This window comes from Cetorhinus maximus, unplaced genomic scaffold, assembly GCF_964194155.1.
Source record: "Cetorhinus maximus unplaced genomic scaffold, sCetMax3.hap1.1 HAP1_SCAFFOLD_1735, whole genome shotgun sequence".
In the NCBI taxonomy this organism is placed as follows: domain Eukaryota; kingdom Metazoa; phylum Chordata; class Chondrichthyes; order Lamniformes; family Cetorhinidae; genus Cetorhinus; species Cetorhinus maximus.
This window is the reverse complement of record NW_027597675.1, coordinates 28,062-40,872: the sequence shown is the minus strand read 5'-3', so window position 1 is coordinate 40,872 and position 12,811 is coordinate 28,062. Positions and strand designations below refer to the sequence as shown.

The window sequence follows — 12,811 nt, the reverse complement described above, 5'->3', positions numbered from 1 at the left end:
CCCCTGAGGCTCTCCGCTCGTCACATCTTGCCAACCCAAAAAAAACCCATTTACCCCTACTCGCTGCTCCCTGTTAGCTGACCAATCCTCTATCCATGTTAATATGTTACCCCCTACACCATGTGCTCTTATCTTCCGGAGTAACCTTTGATGTGGCGTCTAATCGCATGCCTGTCGGAGAGAGAGAGCCAAAGAGAGGGAGGCAGGGAGAGAAAGGGACATGCAGAGAGAGAAAGAGGGAAAGAGACAGACAAAGAAAGAGGGAGAGAGATAGACAGAGAGAGAGGAAAATAGAGAGAGAGATTCAGAGAACGGGAGAGACAGAGGGAGTGCTACAGAGAGAGAGGTAGAGTGAGAGTCAAAGAGAAACAGAGACAGAGACGGAGAGAGAGGGAGGGAGAGAAAGGGAGATCGAGAAGTGTTGAGAGATTGAGAGAGAGAGGGAGACAGAGAGAGAGAAGGTGAGAGCGATTGAGAGAGAGGGACAGAGAGAGAGATGGTGAGAGAGATTGAGAGAGTGGGACAGAGAGAGAGATGGTGAGAGAGATTGAGAGAGAGGGACAGAGAGAGAGATGGTGAGAGAGATTGAGAGAGAGGGACAGAGAGAGAGATGGTGAGAGAGATTGAGAGAGAAGCAGACAGAGAGACAGATGGTGAGAGAAATTGAGAGAGAGGGAAACAGAGAGAGAGATGGTGAGAGAGATTGAGAGAGAGGGAGACAGAGAGAGATTAAGAGAGATTGAGAGAGAGGGAGACAGAGAGAGATTGAGAGAGAGGGAGACAGAGAGAGAGATGGTGAGAGAGATTGAGAGAGAGGGAGACAGAGAGAGAGATGGAGAGAGAGATTGAGAGAGAGGGAGACAGAGAGAGAGATGGTGAGAGAGGTAGAGAGAGAGCGACAGAGAGAAAGTAAAGGAAGGGGAGGGAGCTAAAGGGAGATTGAGAGAGAGGGACTGCTGCCCCTGGAGTCAGTACAACCAGCCTCTCATTCTCATCTCAGGGGAAGTGTCATTGTGAAATGGAACCAAGAGGCAGAAACAGTTTTGAGGAACTTTTCACCCTAACATCGAGTCTGAGGAAAGACTGAGACACATCTGAGAGAGAGAGAAGCAGACAGGACAGGAACGGAGGAGAGAGACCCCTCAGACACAAACCATGGAGCAGGACAGCGACTACATGAATACGAGAAACATCAAAAACAACACGACAGCCCCCAGTGAACGTAGGTTAAACTGTTCAATAGAGGGAGAGAGAGAGAGAGGGAGAGAGAGAGAGATGCAAGGAGAGGGACAGCGAGATAGGGAGAGAGACAGAGAGGTGGAGATGGAGAAACAGAGAGAGAAATAGAGCAAGAACGAGAGAGAGAATGAGAAGAGTGAGAGAGAGAAAGAAAGACAGGGAGAGTGAGAGAGACAAATATGCATTGAGAGAGAGGGAAAAACAGAAACAGAGAAAGAGAGGCAGAGAGACAGAAAGTGAGATAGTGAGTTTGATAAATACAGTGTAGAGGGTGCTTTACTCTGTATCTAACCCCGTGCTGTACCTGTCCTGGGAGTGTTTGATGGGGACAGGGTAGAGGGAGCTTCACTCTGTACCTAACCCCGTGCTGTACCTGTACTGGGAGTGTTTGATGGGGACGATGTAGAGGGGGCTTTACTCTGTATCTAACCCCATGCTGTTCCTGTCCTGAGTGTTTGATGGGGACAGTGTAGAGGGAGCTTTACTCTGTATCTAACCCTGTGCTCTACCTGTCCTGAGAGTGTTTGATGGGGACGGTGTAGAGGAATATTTACTCTGTATCTAAACCTGAGCTGTACCTGTCCTGGGAGTGTTTGATGGGGACAGTGTAGATGGAGCTTTACTCTCTTTCTAACCCCGTGCTGTCCCTGTCTTGGGAGCGTTTGACAGGGACTGTAGAGGGGCTTTACTCTGTACCTATGGTAATTCCCCGAAGCCTTCAGCTGCCTGGACCCTAAACTGCAAAAAGCTCTCGCTGAACCTCTCCGCCTATCTATCTCTCTCTCTCTCTCTCTGCCTCAATTTCTCTGTTTCTCTCTCCTCCTTTAAGACGCTCCTTGTACCGATCTCTGTGTCTGAGCTTTTGGTTTCCTGTCCCTAATATCTCCCTGTGTGACTCGGTCTTCGATTCTCTTTGATAACGCTCCTGTACCGTGCACTGGGATGTGAAACGAGGGATATAAACGAGTAACGTGGTTGTTGTTTCTCTTGATAAGGGGGGTAGATACGTCACCATTGTCTGTTCCGTGCAGTAACACGGGTTGCTCAACATGGGTCAATCTTTACTTCTCTATTCCAGGTAAAACTGGGCAGGAACCAGTTGGAGGAAGAAGATCAATAACTTCAACACATCTTGGCATCGCCTGCCTCATTGTCCTAATCATCAGTTTGGTTATTGCGATAGGGCTGAGAGTCCAAGGTAGGAAACTGAATCTGACACTGAACCTGTTACAGAGATTGAACGGAGGCAATACTGAACTCCTTTATTTTCTCACCCTCTGTCCGTAAGCAGGGGTGTTTTCATGTTGGAAATAGGCTGTGGTGCGTTTACCCAAACCCTCAGTTTGTGAGGTCAGACTTTAAAGGGAGAAGCAGCAACATCTCTCTAGATTTAAATCAGTAGCGTAGTTTATTCATACATTCAAACCCTCTCACACTAACACTGATATATTCCACACCACTCACTAGAACACTGATATTCCCCACACCCCTCACCGTAACAATCTGATATATACCACACCCTTCACCGTAACAATCTGATATATCCCACACCCTTCACCGTAACAATCTGATATATCCCACACACCTCCCTATAACACCCTGATATATTAGGCAGCCCTCACTGTAACACTCTGATATATCCCACACCCTTCACTGTAACATTCCAATATACTCCACACCCCTCACTGTAACACTCTGATATATCTCACACCCCTCACTGTAAAACACTGATTTACACCACGCACCTCAGTGTAAAATGTTGATAAATCCCACACCTCTCACAGAAACAAACTGATATATCCCACACCCCTCACTGTAACACTCAGGCATACCCCACACCCCTCACTCTAACAGTCTGATATATCCCACATCCCTCCCTGTAACACGCTGAAATATCACACACCCCTCACTGGAACACTCTGATATATCCCAGACCCCTCACTGTAACACTCTGATATATCCCACACCCCTCACTGTAACACTCTGATATATCCCACACCCCTCACTGTAACACCCTGATATATCCCACACCCCTCACTGTAACAGTATGATATATCCCACACCCCTCACTGTAACACCCTGATATATCCCACACCCCTCACTGTAACAGTATGATATATCCCACACCCCTCACTGTAACACTCTGATATACCCCACACCCCTCACTGTAACACTCTGATAGTTCCCACTCCCCTCACTGCAACACATTGATATATCCCACATCCTTCACTGTAACACTCTGATATATCCTACACCCCTCACTTTAACACTCTGATATATCCCACGCCCCTCACTGTAACACTCTGCTATATTCCACTCCCCTCACTGTAACACTCTGATATTTCCCACAACCCACACTGTAACACTCTGATATTTCCCACAACCCACACTGTAACACTCTGATATATCCCACACCCCTCACTGTAACACTCTGATATATCACACACCCCTCACTGTAACACTCTGATAGTTCCCACACCCCTCACTGTAACATTCTGATATATCCCACACCCCTCACTGTAACTCCCTGATATACCACACACCCCTCACTGTAACAGTCTGATAGTTCCTACACACATCACTGAAACATTATGAAATATTACACATTCTTCACTTTAACACACTGATATCACACAATCCACACTGTTATACTCTCATATATTGCACATGCTTCACTGTAACACTCGGATATATCCCACACCCCTCACTGTAACACACTGATATGTCCCACACCCCTCACTGTAACACACTGATATATCCCACACCCCTCACTGTAACACTCTGATATATCCCACACCCCTCACTGTAACACTCTGATATGTCCCACATGATTCTCCCTAATATTGAAATATATCACACACCTCTCACTCTAACACTCTGATGTATCTCACATCCCCCACTGTAACACTCTGATATATCCCACATCCCTCACTGTAACACATTGATATATCCCACACCCCTCACTGTAACACTCTGATATATCCCACATCCCTCACTGTAACACATTGATATACCCCACACCCCTCACTGTAGCACTCTGATATACCCCACACCCCTCACTGTAGCACTCTGATATACCCCACACCCCTCACTGTAACACTCTGATATATCCCACACCCCACACTGTAACACTCTGACATACCCCACACCCCTCACTGTAACACTCTGACATACCCCACACCCCTCACTGTAACACTCTGATAGATCCCACACCCCTCACTGTAACACTCTGATATACCCCACACACCTCACTGTAACACTCTGATATACCCCACACCCCTCACTGTAACACTCTGATATACCCCACACCCCTCACTGTAACACTCTGATATATCCCACACCCCTCACTGTAACACTCTGATATATCCCACACCCCTCACTGTAACACTCTGATATACCCCACACCCCTCACTGTAACACTCTGATATATCCCACACCCCTCACTGTAACACTCTGATATACCCCACACCCCTCACTGTAACACTCTGATATATCCCACACCCCTCACTGTAACACTCTGATATACCCCACACCCCTCACTGTAACACTCTGATATATCCCACACCCCTCACTGTAACACTCTGATATATCCCACACCCCTCACTGTAACACTCTGATAGATCCCACACCCCTCACTGTAACACTCTGATATATCCCACACCCCTCACTGTAACACTCTGATATACCCCACACCCCTCACTGTAACACTCTGATATACCCCACACCCCTCACTGTAGCACTCTGATATAACCCACACACCTCACTGTAGCACTCTGATATACCCCACACCCCCCACTGTAGCACTCTGATATACCCCACACCGCTCACTGTAACACTCTGATATATCCCACACCCCTCACTGTAACACTCTGACATACTCCACACCCCTCACTGTAACACTCTGACATACCCCACACCCCTCACTGTAACACTCTGATATATCCCACACCCCTCACTGTAACACTTTGATAGATCCCACACCCCTCACTGTAACACTCTGATATATCCCACACCCCTCACTGTAACACTCTGATATATCCCACACCCCTCACTGTAACACTCTGATATACCCCACACCCCTCACTGTAACACTCTGATATATCCCACACCCCTCACTGTAACACTCTGATATACCCCACACCCCTCACTGTAACACTCTGATATATCCCACACCCCTCACTGTAACACTCTGATATATCCCACACCCCTCACTGTAACACTCTGATATACCCCACACCCCTCACTGTAACACTCTGATATAACCCACACCCATCACAGCGTGTTTCCGCTCAGAGCCACATTATCGGAAGGATTTGAACACATTGGAGAGAAAACGCAGAAGAGGTTTAGACGGATTTTCTGGGGATGAGAAGCTTCAGTTCCGAGCAGAGACGGGAGAGGTTGGGATTATTCTCCTCGGAGAGAAGGAGGCTGAGAGGGGATTTGATGGAGACGTTCAGAGTCAAGAGGGGGCTGGAGAGAGGAGACGGGGAGAAGCTGTTCGCACTGGGCCCAGAGGACACAGATTTTTAAGCGATTTGCGAAGGAATCAAACGCGATGTGAGAGAAAACGTTTTCGCAGGCCGAGCGGTTCGGCTCTGGGATGTGCTGCCTGGTCATGTGGGGAAGGCAGGTTGAATTGAGGCATTCAAGGGGGCATTGGATGGTTATTTGCACAGATACAATGTGCAGGGGTACAGGGGGGAAAAGGCAGGACAATGGCACTGGGTCCTAACGCTCATTCGGAGAGCCGGTGCGGACACGATGGGCCAAATGGCCTCCTTCTGTGCACTTCAGACCCTGTGGTTCTTTGACCCTGTAAGTTCTGTGACCCTGTGATTCTCTCAGTCCTACAGATGGACAAGAACATGACGGGGCTGAATGGAAAGATCCGGAATATGTCCGAGACCCTTGAACAGACGCTCCAGGACCGAAGATCCTTCTGCGCCATCCTCCGGAACTACTCGGGTGAGTTGGTGCTGTCGGCCCCCACCCCCTTCCCCACTCTCCCACCATCCCACACTCTGTCCCATTGGGATCGCCCCCACCCCCTGTCTCCCTGCCCCCACCCCCTCCCCCACTCTCCCACCATCCCACACTCTGTCCCATTGGGATCGCCCCCACCCCCTGTCTCCCCAACCCCACCCCCACCCCCACCCCCTGTCTCCCCGCCCCCACACCCCATCTCCCTGCCCCCACACCCCATCTCCCCGCCCCCACACCCCGTCTCCCCGCCCCCACACCCCGTCTCCCCGCCCCCACACCCCGTCTCCCCGCCCCCACACCCCGTCTCCCCGGCCCCACACCCCGTCTCCCCGGCCCCACACCCCGTCTCCCCGGCCCCACACCCCGTCTCCCCGGCCCCACACCCCGTCTCCCCGACCCCCTGTCTCCCCACACCTGCCTCCCCACCCGCTGTCCCCCCACCCCACCCCCTATCTCCCCACCCCCACCCCCTGTCTCCCCACCCCCACCCCCACCCTGTCTACCCACCCCACACATTGTCTCCCCTCCCCCACCCCCTGTCTACCCACTCCAACCCCCTGTCTACCCACCCCCACCCCCACCCCCTGTCTCCCCTCCCTCACCCCCTGTCTCCCCTCCCTCATCCCCTGTCTCCCCTCCCTCACCCCCACCCCCTGTCTACCCGCCCCTGTCTCCCCGCCCCCATCCCCTGTCTCTCCGCCCTCGCCCCCTGTCTCCCGCCCCCGCCCCGTCACCCCGCCCCCTGTCTCCCTGTCTCCCTGTCTCCCCACCCCCGCCCCCTGTCTGCCCACCCTGCCCCCTGTCTCCCCACCCCCACCCCACGCCCTGTCTCCCCACCCCCACCCTCCCCAGCCTCCCCACCCCACCCCCACGCCCTGTCTCCCCACCCCCACCCCATCACCCCACCCCCACCCCCTGTCTCTCCACCCCCACCCCCTGTCTCCCCCCCCACCCCCTGTCTCCCCATCCCCACCCCCACCCCGTGTCTTCCCAACCCTACCCCCTGTCTCCCCACCCCCACCCCCTGTCTCCCCCCCAACCCCGTGTCTCCTCACCCCCACCCCCTGTCTCCCCACCCCCTCCCCCCTGTCTCCCCACCCCCACCCCTTGTCTCCCCACCCCCACCCCTTGTCTCCCCACCCCCACCCCCTGTCTCTCCACTCCCACCCCCTGTCTCCCCCCCCACCCCCTGTCTCCTCATCCCCACCCCCTGTCTCCTCACCCCCACCCCCTGTCTCCCCCCCACCCCCTGTCTCCCCATCCCCACCCCCACCCCCTGTCTTCCCACCCCTACCCCCTGTCTCCCCACCCCCACCCCCTGTCTCCCCCCCAACCCCGTGTCTCCTCACCCCCACCCCCTGTCTCCCCACCCCCTCCCCCCTGTCTCCCCACCCCCACCCCTTGTCTCCCCACCCCCACGCCCTGTCTCCCCACCCCCACCCCCTTTCTCCCCACCCCCACCCCCTGTCTCCCCCCCCACCCCCTGTCTCCTCACCCCCACCCCCTGTCTCCCCACCCCCTGTCTCCCCCCCAACCCCCTGTCTCCACTCCCCCACCCCCAACCCCTGTCTACCCACCCCCAAGCCCTGTCTCCCCACCCCCATACCCTGTCTCCCCACCCCCACCCCCTGTCTCCCCACCCCTACCCCCTGTCTCCCCACCCCTACTCCCTGTCTCCCCACTCCCACCCCCTGTCTGGGGGTCTGTCCGACAGATTGAGGAGATTGGATAAGGTGCAGGCGGGTGAGCCAAACTCGAAGCCTGAGGCTGACAAACAAAACCACAGCGACCGGACCCGAGGCGTTTAAAGCAATAAAGAGATTCGATTGGGTCGATGGAGAGAAACTATTTCCTCTGGTCCGGTGGGTTGTGGGGGAGCCGGGGAGGGGGAGTCGAGAACAAGGGGGAAGGAGGTTAAAATTCGAGCCAGGATGTTCAGGGGGGACATCAGGAAACACCTCTTCACACAAAGGGGAGCAGAAATCAGGAACTCACCCCCCCTCCCACCCCAAAATAAACTGTGGGGCCGGAGGTCAAAGGGAAACGTCAAAACTGAGATTGAGAGATTGTTGTTGGGGATGGAGGGTCACGGAACCGAGGGAGTTAAGGTACAGAGCAGATCCAATAGAATGGTGTAAAATACCCGAGAGGGGCTGAATGGCCTCCTCCTGTTCCTGTGTAACAGGCTCGAGAGGGGCTGAATGGGATCCTCCTGTTCCTGTGTAACAGGCTCGAGAGGGGCCGAATGGGATCCTCCTGTTCCTGTGTAACAGGCTCGAGAGGCGCTGAATGGCCTCCTCCTGTTCCTAATGTCCCGATGTATTTCTCTGAATTAAGTCTTTATTATTCTGCAGAGTCTCTCTGTCCGAACGGCTGGAAAGTTCATAATCATCATGGCTATAGATTCTCAACGGAGAGAGTAAACTGGGACTCGGCAAAACAACAATGTGAATCCCAAAATTCACACTTCATCATCATAAATACAGAACAGGAACAGGTGAGAATGACAGACGCATCTGTCAGAATGAGATAGAGAGAAAATATCCCTCTGCACCGTCCCCATCAAACATACAGCACGGGGTTAGATACAGAGTAAAGCTCCCTCTACACTGTCCCCATCAAACACTCCCAGGACAGGTACAGCACGGGGTTAGATACAGAGTAAAGCTCCCTCTACACTGTCCCCATCAAACACTCCCAGGACAGGTACAGCACGGGGTTAGGTACAGAGTAAAGCTACCTCTACACCGTCCCCATCAAACACTCCCAGGACAGGTACAGCACGGGGTTAGATACAGAGTAAAGCTCCCTCTACAGTGTCCCCATCAAACAATCCCAGGACAGGTACAGCACAGGGTTTGATACAGAGTAATGATCCCTCTACACTACATGAACGAGGGTTTCAGTAGTCGATGAGCTGAGCCCGGGGCGGTTCTGGGCGATGTTACGGAGTTGTGAAGAGGCCGCCTTGGTGACGATGTGGATATGAGGTGGGAATCCCATCTCCAGGTTAAACACAACCCCAGGGTTGTGAACAGTCTGGTTCAGACTCAGAGAGTTCCCAGGATGGAGTCGGTAACTCAGGAATGGAGTTTGGAACAGAGACGGAAAAAAACAGCTTCAGTCTTCCCGATATTGAATCAGAGGGAATGAGGGAGAATTTCCTGAGGAAGGGTTTGGTGTATTTTGGGTATCAGTTGTGTGTGCGCGTTTGTGTGAGTTAAGGCAGTCATACTAACTGAACACATTCCATCATTGTATCTGCTGCAGAATTTCATAAAGAAATCTATCGAGAATAATCCTGGGGATTACTGGATCGGACTAACAGATCGAGAGAGTGAAGGAAACTGGAAATGGGTGGATGGGACCCCAGTGAGGTGGGTCCCAGTATCGCATGGAGAGAGAGAGCAGGACAAGGGGATTAGTTTGGGATTGATACAGGGCGATGGGGAGAGAGTGGGACAGTGGGATTAGTTTGGGGATTTGTACAGGACTATGGGGAGAGAGCGGGGCAGTGGGATTAGTTTGGGATTGATACAGGGCTATGGGGAGAGAGTGGGACAGTGGGATTAGTTTGGGGATTTGTACAGGGCTATGGGGAGAGAGCAGGACAGTGGGATTAGTTTGGGATTGATACAGGGCTATGGGGAGAGAGTGGGACAGTGGGATTAGTTTGGGGATTTGTACAGGGCTATGGGGAGAGAGCAGGACAGTGGGATTAGTTTGGGATTGATACAGGGCTATGGGGAGAGTGCGGGGCAGTGGGATTAGTTTGGGATTGATACAGGGCTATGGGGAGAGAGCGGGACAGTGGGATTAGTTTGGGATTTGTACAGGGCTATGGGGAGAGAGCAGGACAGTGGGATTAGTTTGGGATTGATACAGGGCTATGGGGAGAGTGCGGGGCAGTGGGATTAGTTTGGGATTGATACAGGGCTATGGGGAGAGAGCGGGACAGTGGGATTAGTTTGGGGATTTGTACAGGGCTATGGGGAGAGAGCGGGACAGTGGGATTAGTTTGGGTTTTGTACAGGGCTGTAGGAATCTTGCTGATTCTGTGCAGGAATGTGTCGGATTTTTATCGGTATTTTTTATTTCCCCATTTCCCAGTTTTACCCGATGGGAGCAAGGTGAACCGAATAATGCAAAAGGAAATGAAAACTGCGCCATTATCAGAATGAACGGCTGGAATGATGTCAGTTGTACCGATCACTTCCCTTTCATCTGTGAGAAAAGGGCACTGCCCTGCGTCGAGGCAGCTGATATTGAGAAATATTGTTCCTGAAGAGAGACTGGGACACAGAACGAGAGTGTCAGGATTGTCCAAAGATCCCCAGCCCCTCCTCCTTCCCCACAATCTCCGGCTGCCCGAGGCCACGTCCAAAAGGTGAAAGTTCACCTGTTCCCCTACTCCCCCAGGAGGAGCCCCCTACAGCGCCACCAGTGGTGGGAGGTGGGAATGACAGCGTGACGTTTGACATTGGAAAACCCCATTATAAATCCAGGCAGGAGTCCGGCGACATGGAACAGGACAGATGTCCTGCATTTCTCTAGCAACTTTCACTAATTCAGATGATCACCAGCCTGCTTTTGCAGCCAATGAAGCAACTACTTACAGTGTTTTCATAGTTGTCTTGTCAGAAACAAGGCTTTCAATTTGCGTGCAGTAAGCTCCCACTGGACTCAGGATTAAACTCGGTCACATCTGAAATACCCTTTGGACTTTTTCTTCTCGGACTCTGTAAATCACGTCAACTCATTTCAATCTCCCTGGTTCTTGTACTGTTACTATCCATAATTGTAAAAGTTTCCTTTTTCTATCCTCCATTACTGTGTCTGTGCATTTGTGTACGTGTGTGTGCGTGTGTGTGTAAATGTCTATGTGTGTGGGTGTGTGAGTGTTTGAATGTGAGGGTGTGAGCGTGAATGTGTTTGTGTGTGTGTGTGTGAGTAGGCGTGTATGTGTGTTTGTGAGAATATGTTTGTGTGAGTATGTGTGTTTGTGTGAGTGCGCATGAGAGTGGATACGTTTGTGGGTGTGTGTGTGTGTGTGTGTGAGCGGGTGTGCGAGAGTGTGTGGGTGTGAATGTGGAGGTTGACATTGTGAACATTCCTGCCCCGGGTTTTAAATGTAAATAAACTAACCCGAGTTGATCATAATGTGAGTTTGCTGTGAGTGATTAGTAAAGTGGATCAGACAAACTGAGGGTTTGGGAAAACAAACCACAACAGACTTCACAAAGAATTCAAAACACCTTCTGCGTTCGGACACTTGGTGAGAGACAGAAGTACAGTTTGCCTGTCTCTCTCCTGTCCAGAACAGTTCGTTCTGAGGAACCTACCAACTCAGACATGTGTACAAGATCTCCAACTTTGTAATACTGCTCCCAACTTCTCAATTCCTTCATACACCAGCCTACATACTTTTGCTGTAACCAATCCCTTAGGCATGTTCGGTGTCCTGATGAGCAGGAAAACACAATTGCTTCTTTTACCGATTAACTGAAATCTGTGTCCCTCTTGTCCTCGCTCCTCTCCCCAACGAGACAGTTTCTCCCGACCTATCCATGATGCTGCTATCCCTTTCATAGAAACATAGAAACTCAGAGCAAGAGTAGGCCATTCGGCCTTTCGAGTCTGCTCCGCCATTCATTATGATCATGGCTGATCATCCAACTCAATACCTGCTCCTGCTTTCTCCCCATACCCTTTGATCCCTTTCGCCCCAAGAGCTATATCTAACTCCTCCTTGAAAACATACAATGTTTTGGTCTCAACTACTTTCTGTGGTAACGAATTCCACAGGCTCACCACTCTCTGGGTGAAGAAATTTCTCCTCATCTCAGTCCTAAATGGTCTACCCCATATCATCAAACTGTGACCCCTGGTTCTGGACTCCCCCACCATCGGGAACATCCTTCCTGCATCTACCCTGTCTAGTCCTGTTAGAATTTTATAGGTTTCTATGAGGTTCCCCCCCTCATTCTTCTGAACTCCAGTGAATATAATCCTAATCGACTCAATCTCTCCTCATGTGTCAGTCCCGCCATCCCAGGAATCAGTCGGGTAAACCATCACTGCACTCCCTCTATAGCAAGTACATCCTTCCTCAGATAAGGAGACCAAAACTTCACACAATATTACAGGTGTGGTCTCACCAAGGCACTGTACAATTGCAGCAAGACATCCCTGTTCCTATACTCAAATCCTCTGGCTATGAAGGCCAACGTACCATGTGCCTTCTTTACCGCCTGCTGCACCTGCATGCTTACCTTCAGCGACTGGTGTACAAGGACACCCAGGTCTCGTTGCACATTCCCCTCTCTCAATTTATAGCTATTCAGATAATAATCTGCCTTCCTGTTTTTGCTACCAAAATGGATAGCCTCACATTTACCCACATTATACTGCATCTGTCATGCATTTGCCCACTTACTTAGCTTGTCCAAATCACACTGAAGCATCTCTGCATCCTCCTCACAGCTCACCCTCCCACCCAGTTTTGTGTAATCTGCAAACCTGGAGATATTACATTAATTCCCTCATCTAAATCATTAATATATAATGTGAATAACTGGGGTCCCAG

The 12,811-nt window shown here is 51.5% G+C and overlaps 1 protein-coding gene across 1 annotated transcript; it reads left to right on the top strand.

The window, feature by feature from the left end:
- The first annotated feature begins 1,087 nt into the window (after positions 1-1,087).
- On the top strand, positions 1,088-11,377 carry LOC144676608 (CD209 antigen-like protein C). Its single transcript, XM_078536984.1, has 6 exons — positions 1,088-1,222; positions 2,318-2,437; positions 6,088-6,207; positions 8,580-8,722; positions 9,496-9,602; positions 10,336-11,377. The coding sequence occupies exons 1-6, from the start codon at positions 1,156-1,158 to the stop codon at positions 10,508-10,510; spliced, it is 732 nt and encodes a 243-aa protein (XP_078393110.1). The 5' UTR covers positions 1,088-1,155; the 3' UTR covers positions 10,511-11,377.
- The last annotated feature ends 1,434 nt before the right edge of the window (positions 11,378-12,811 follow it).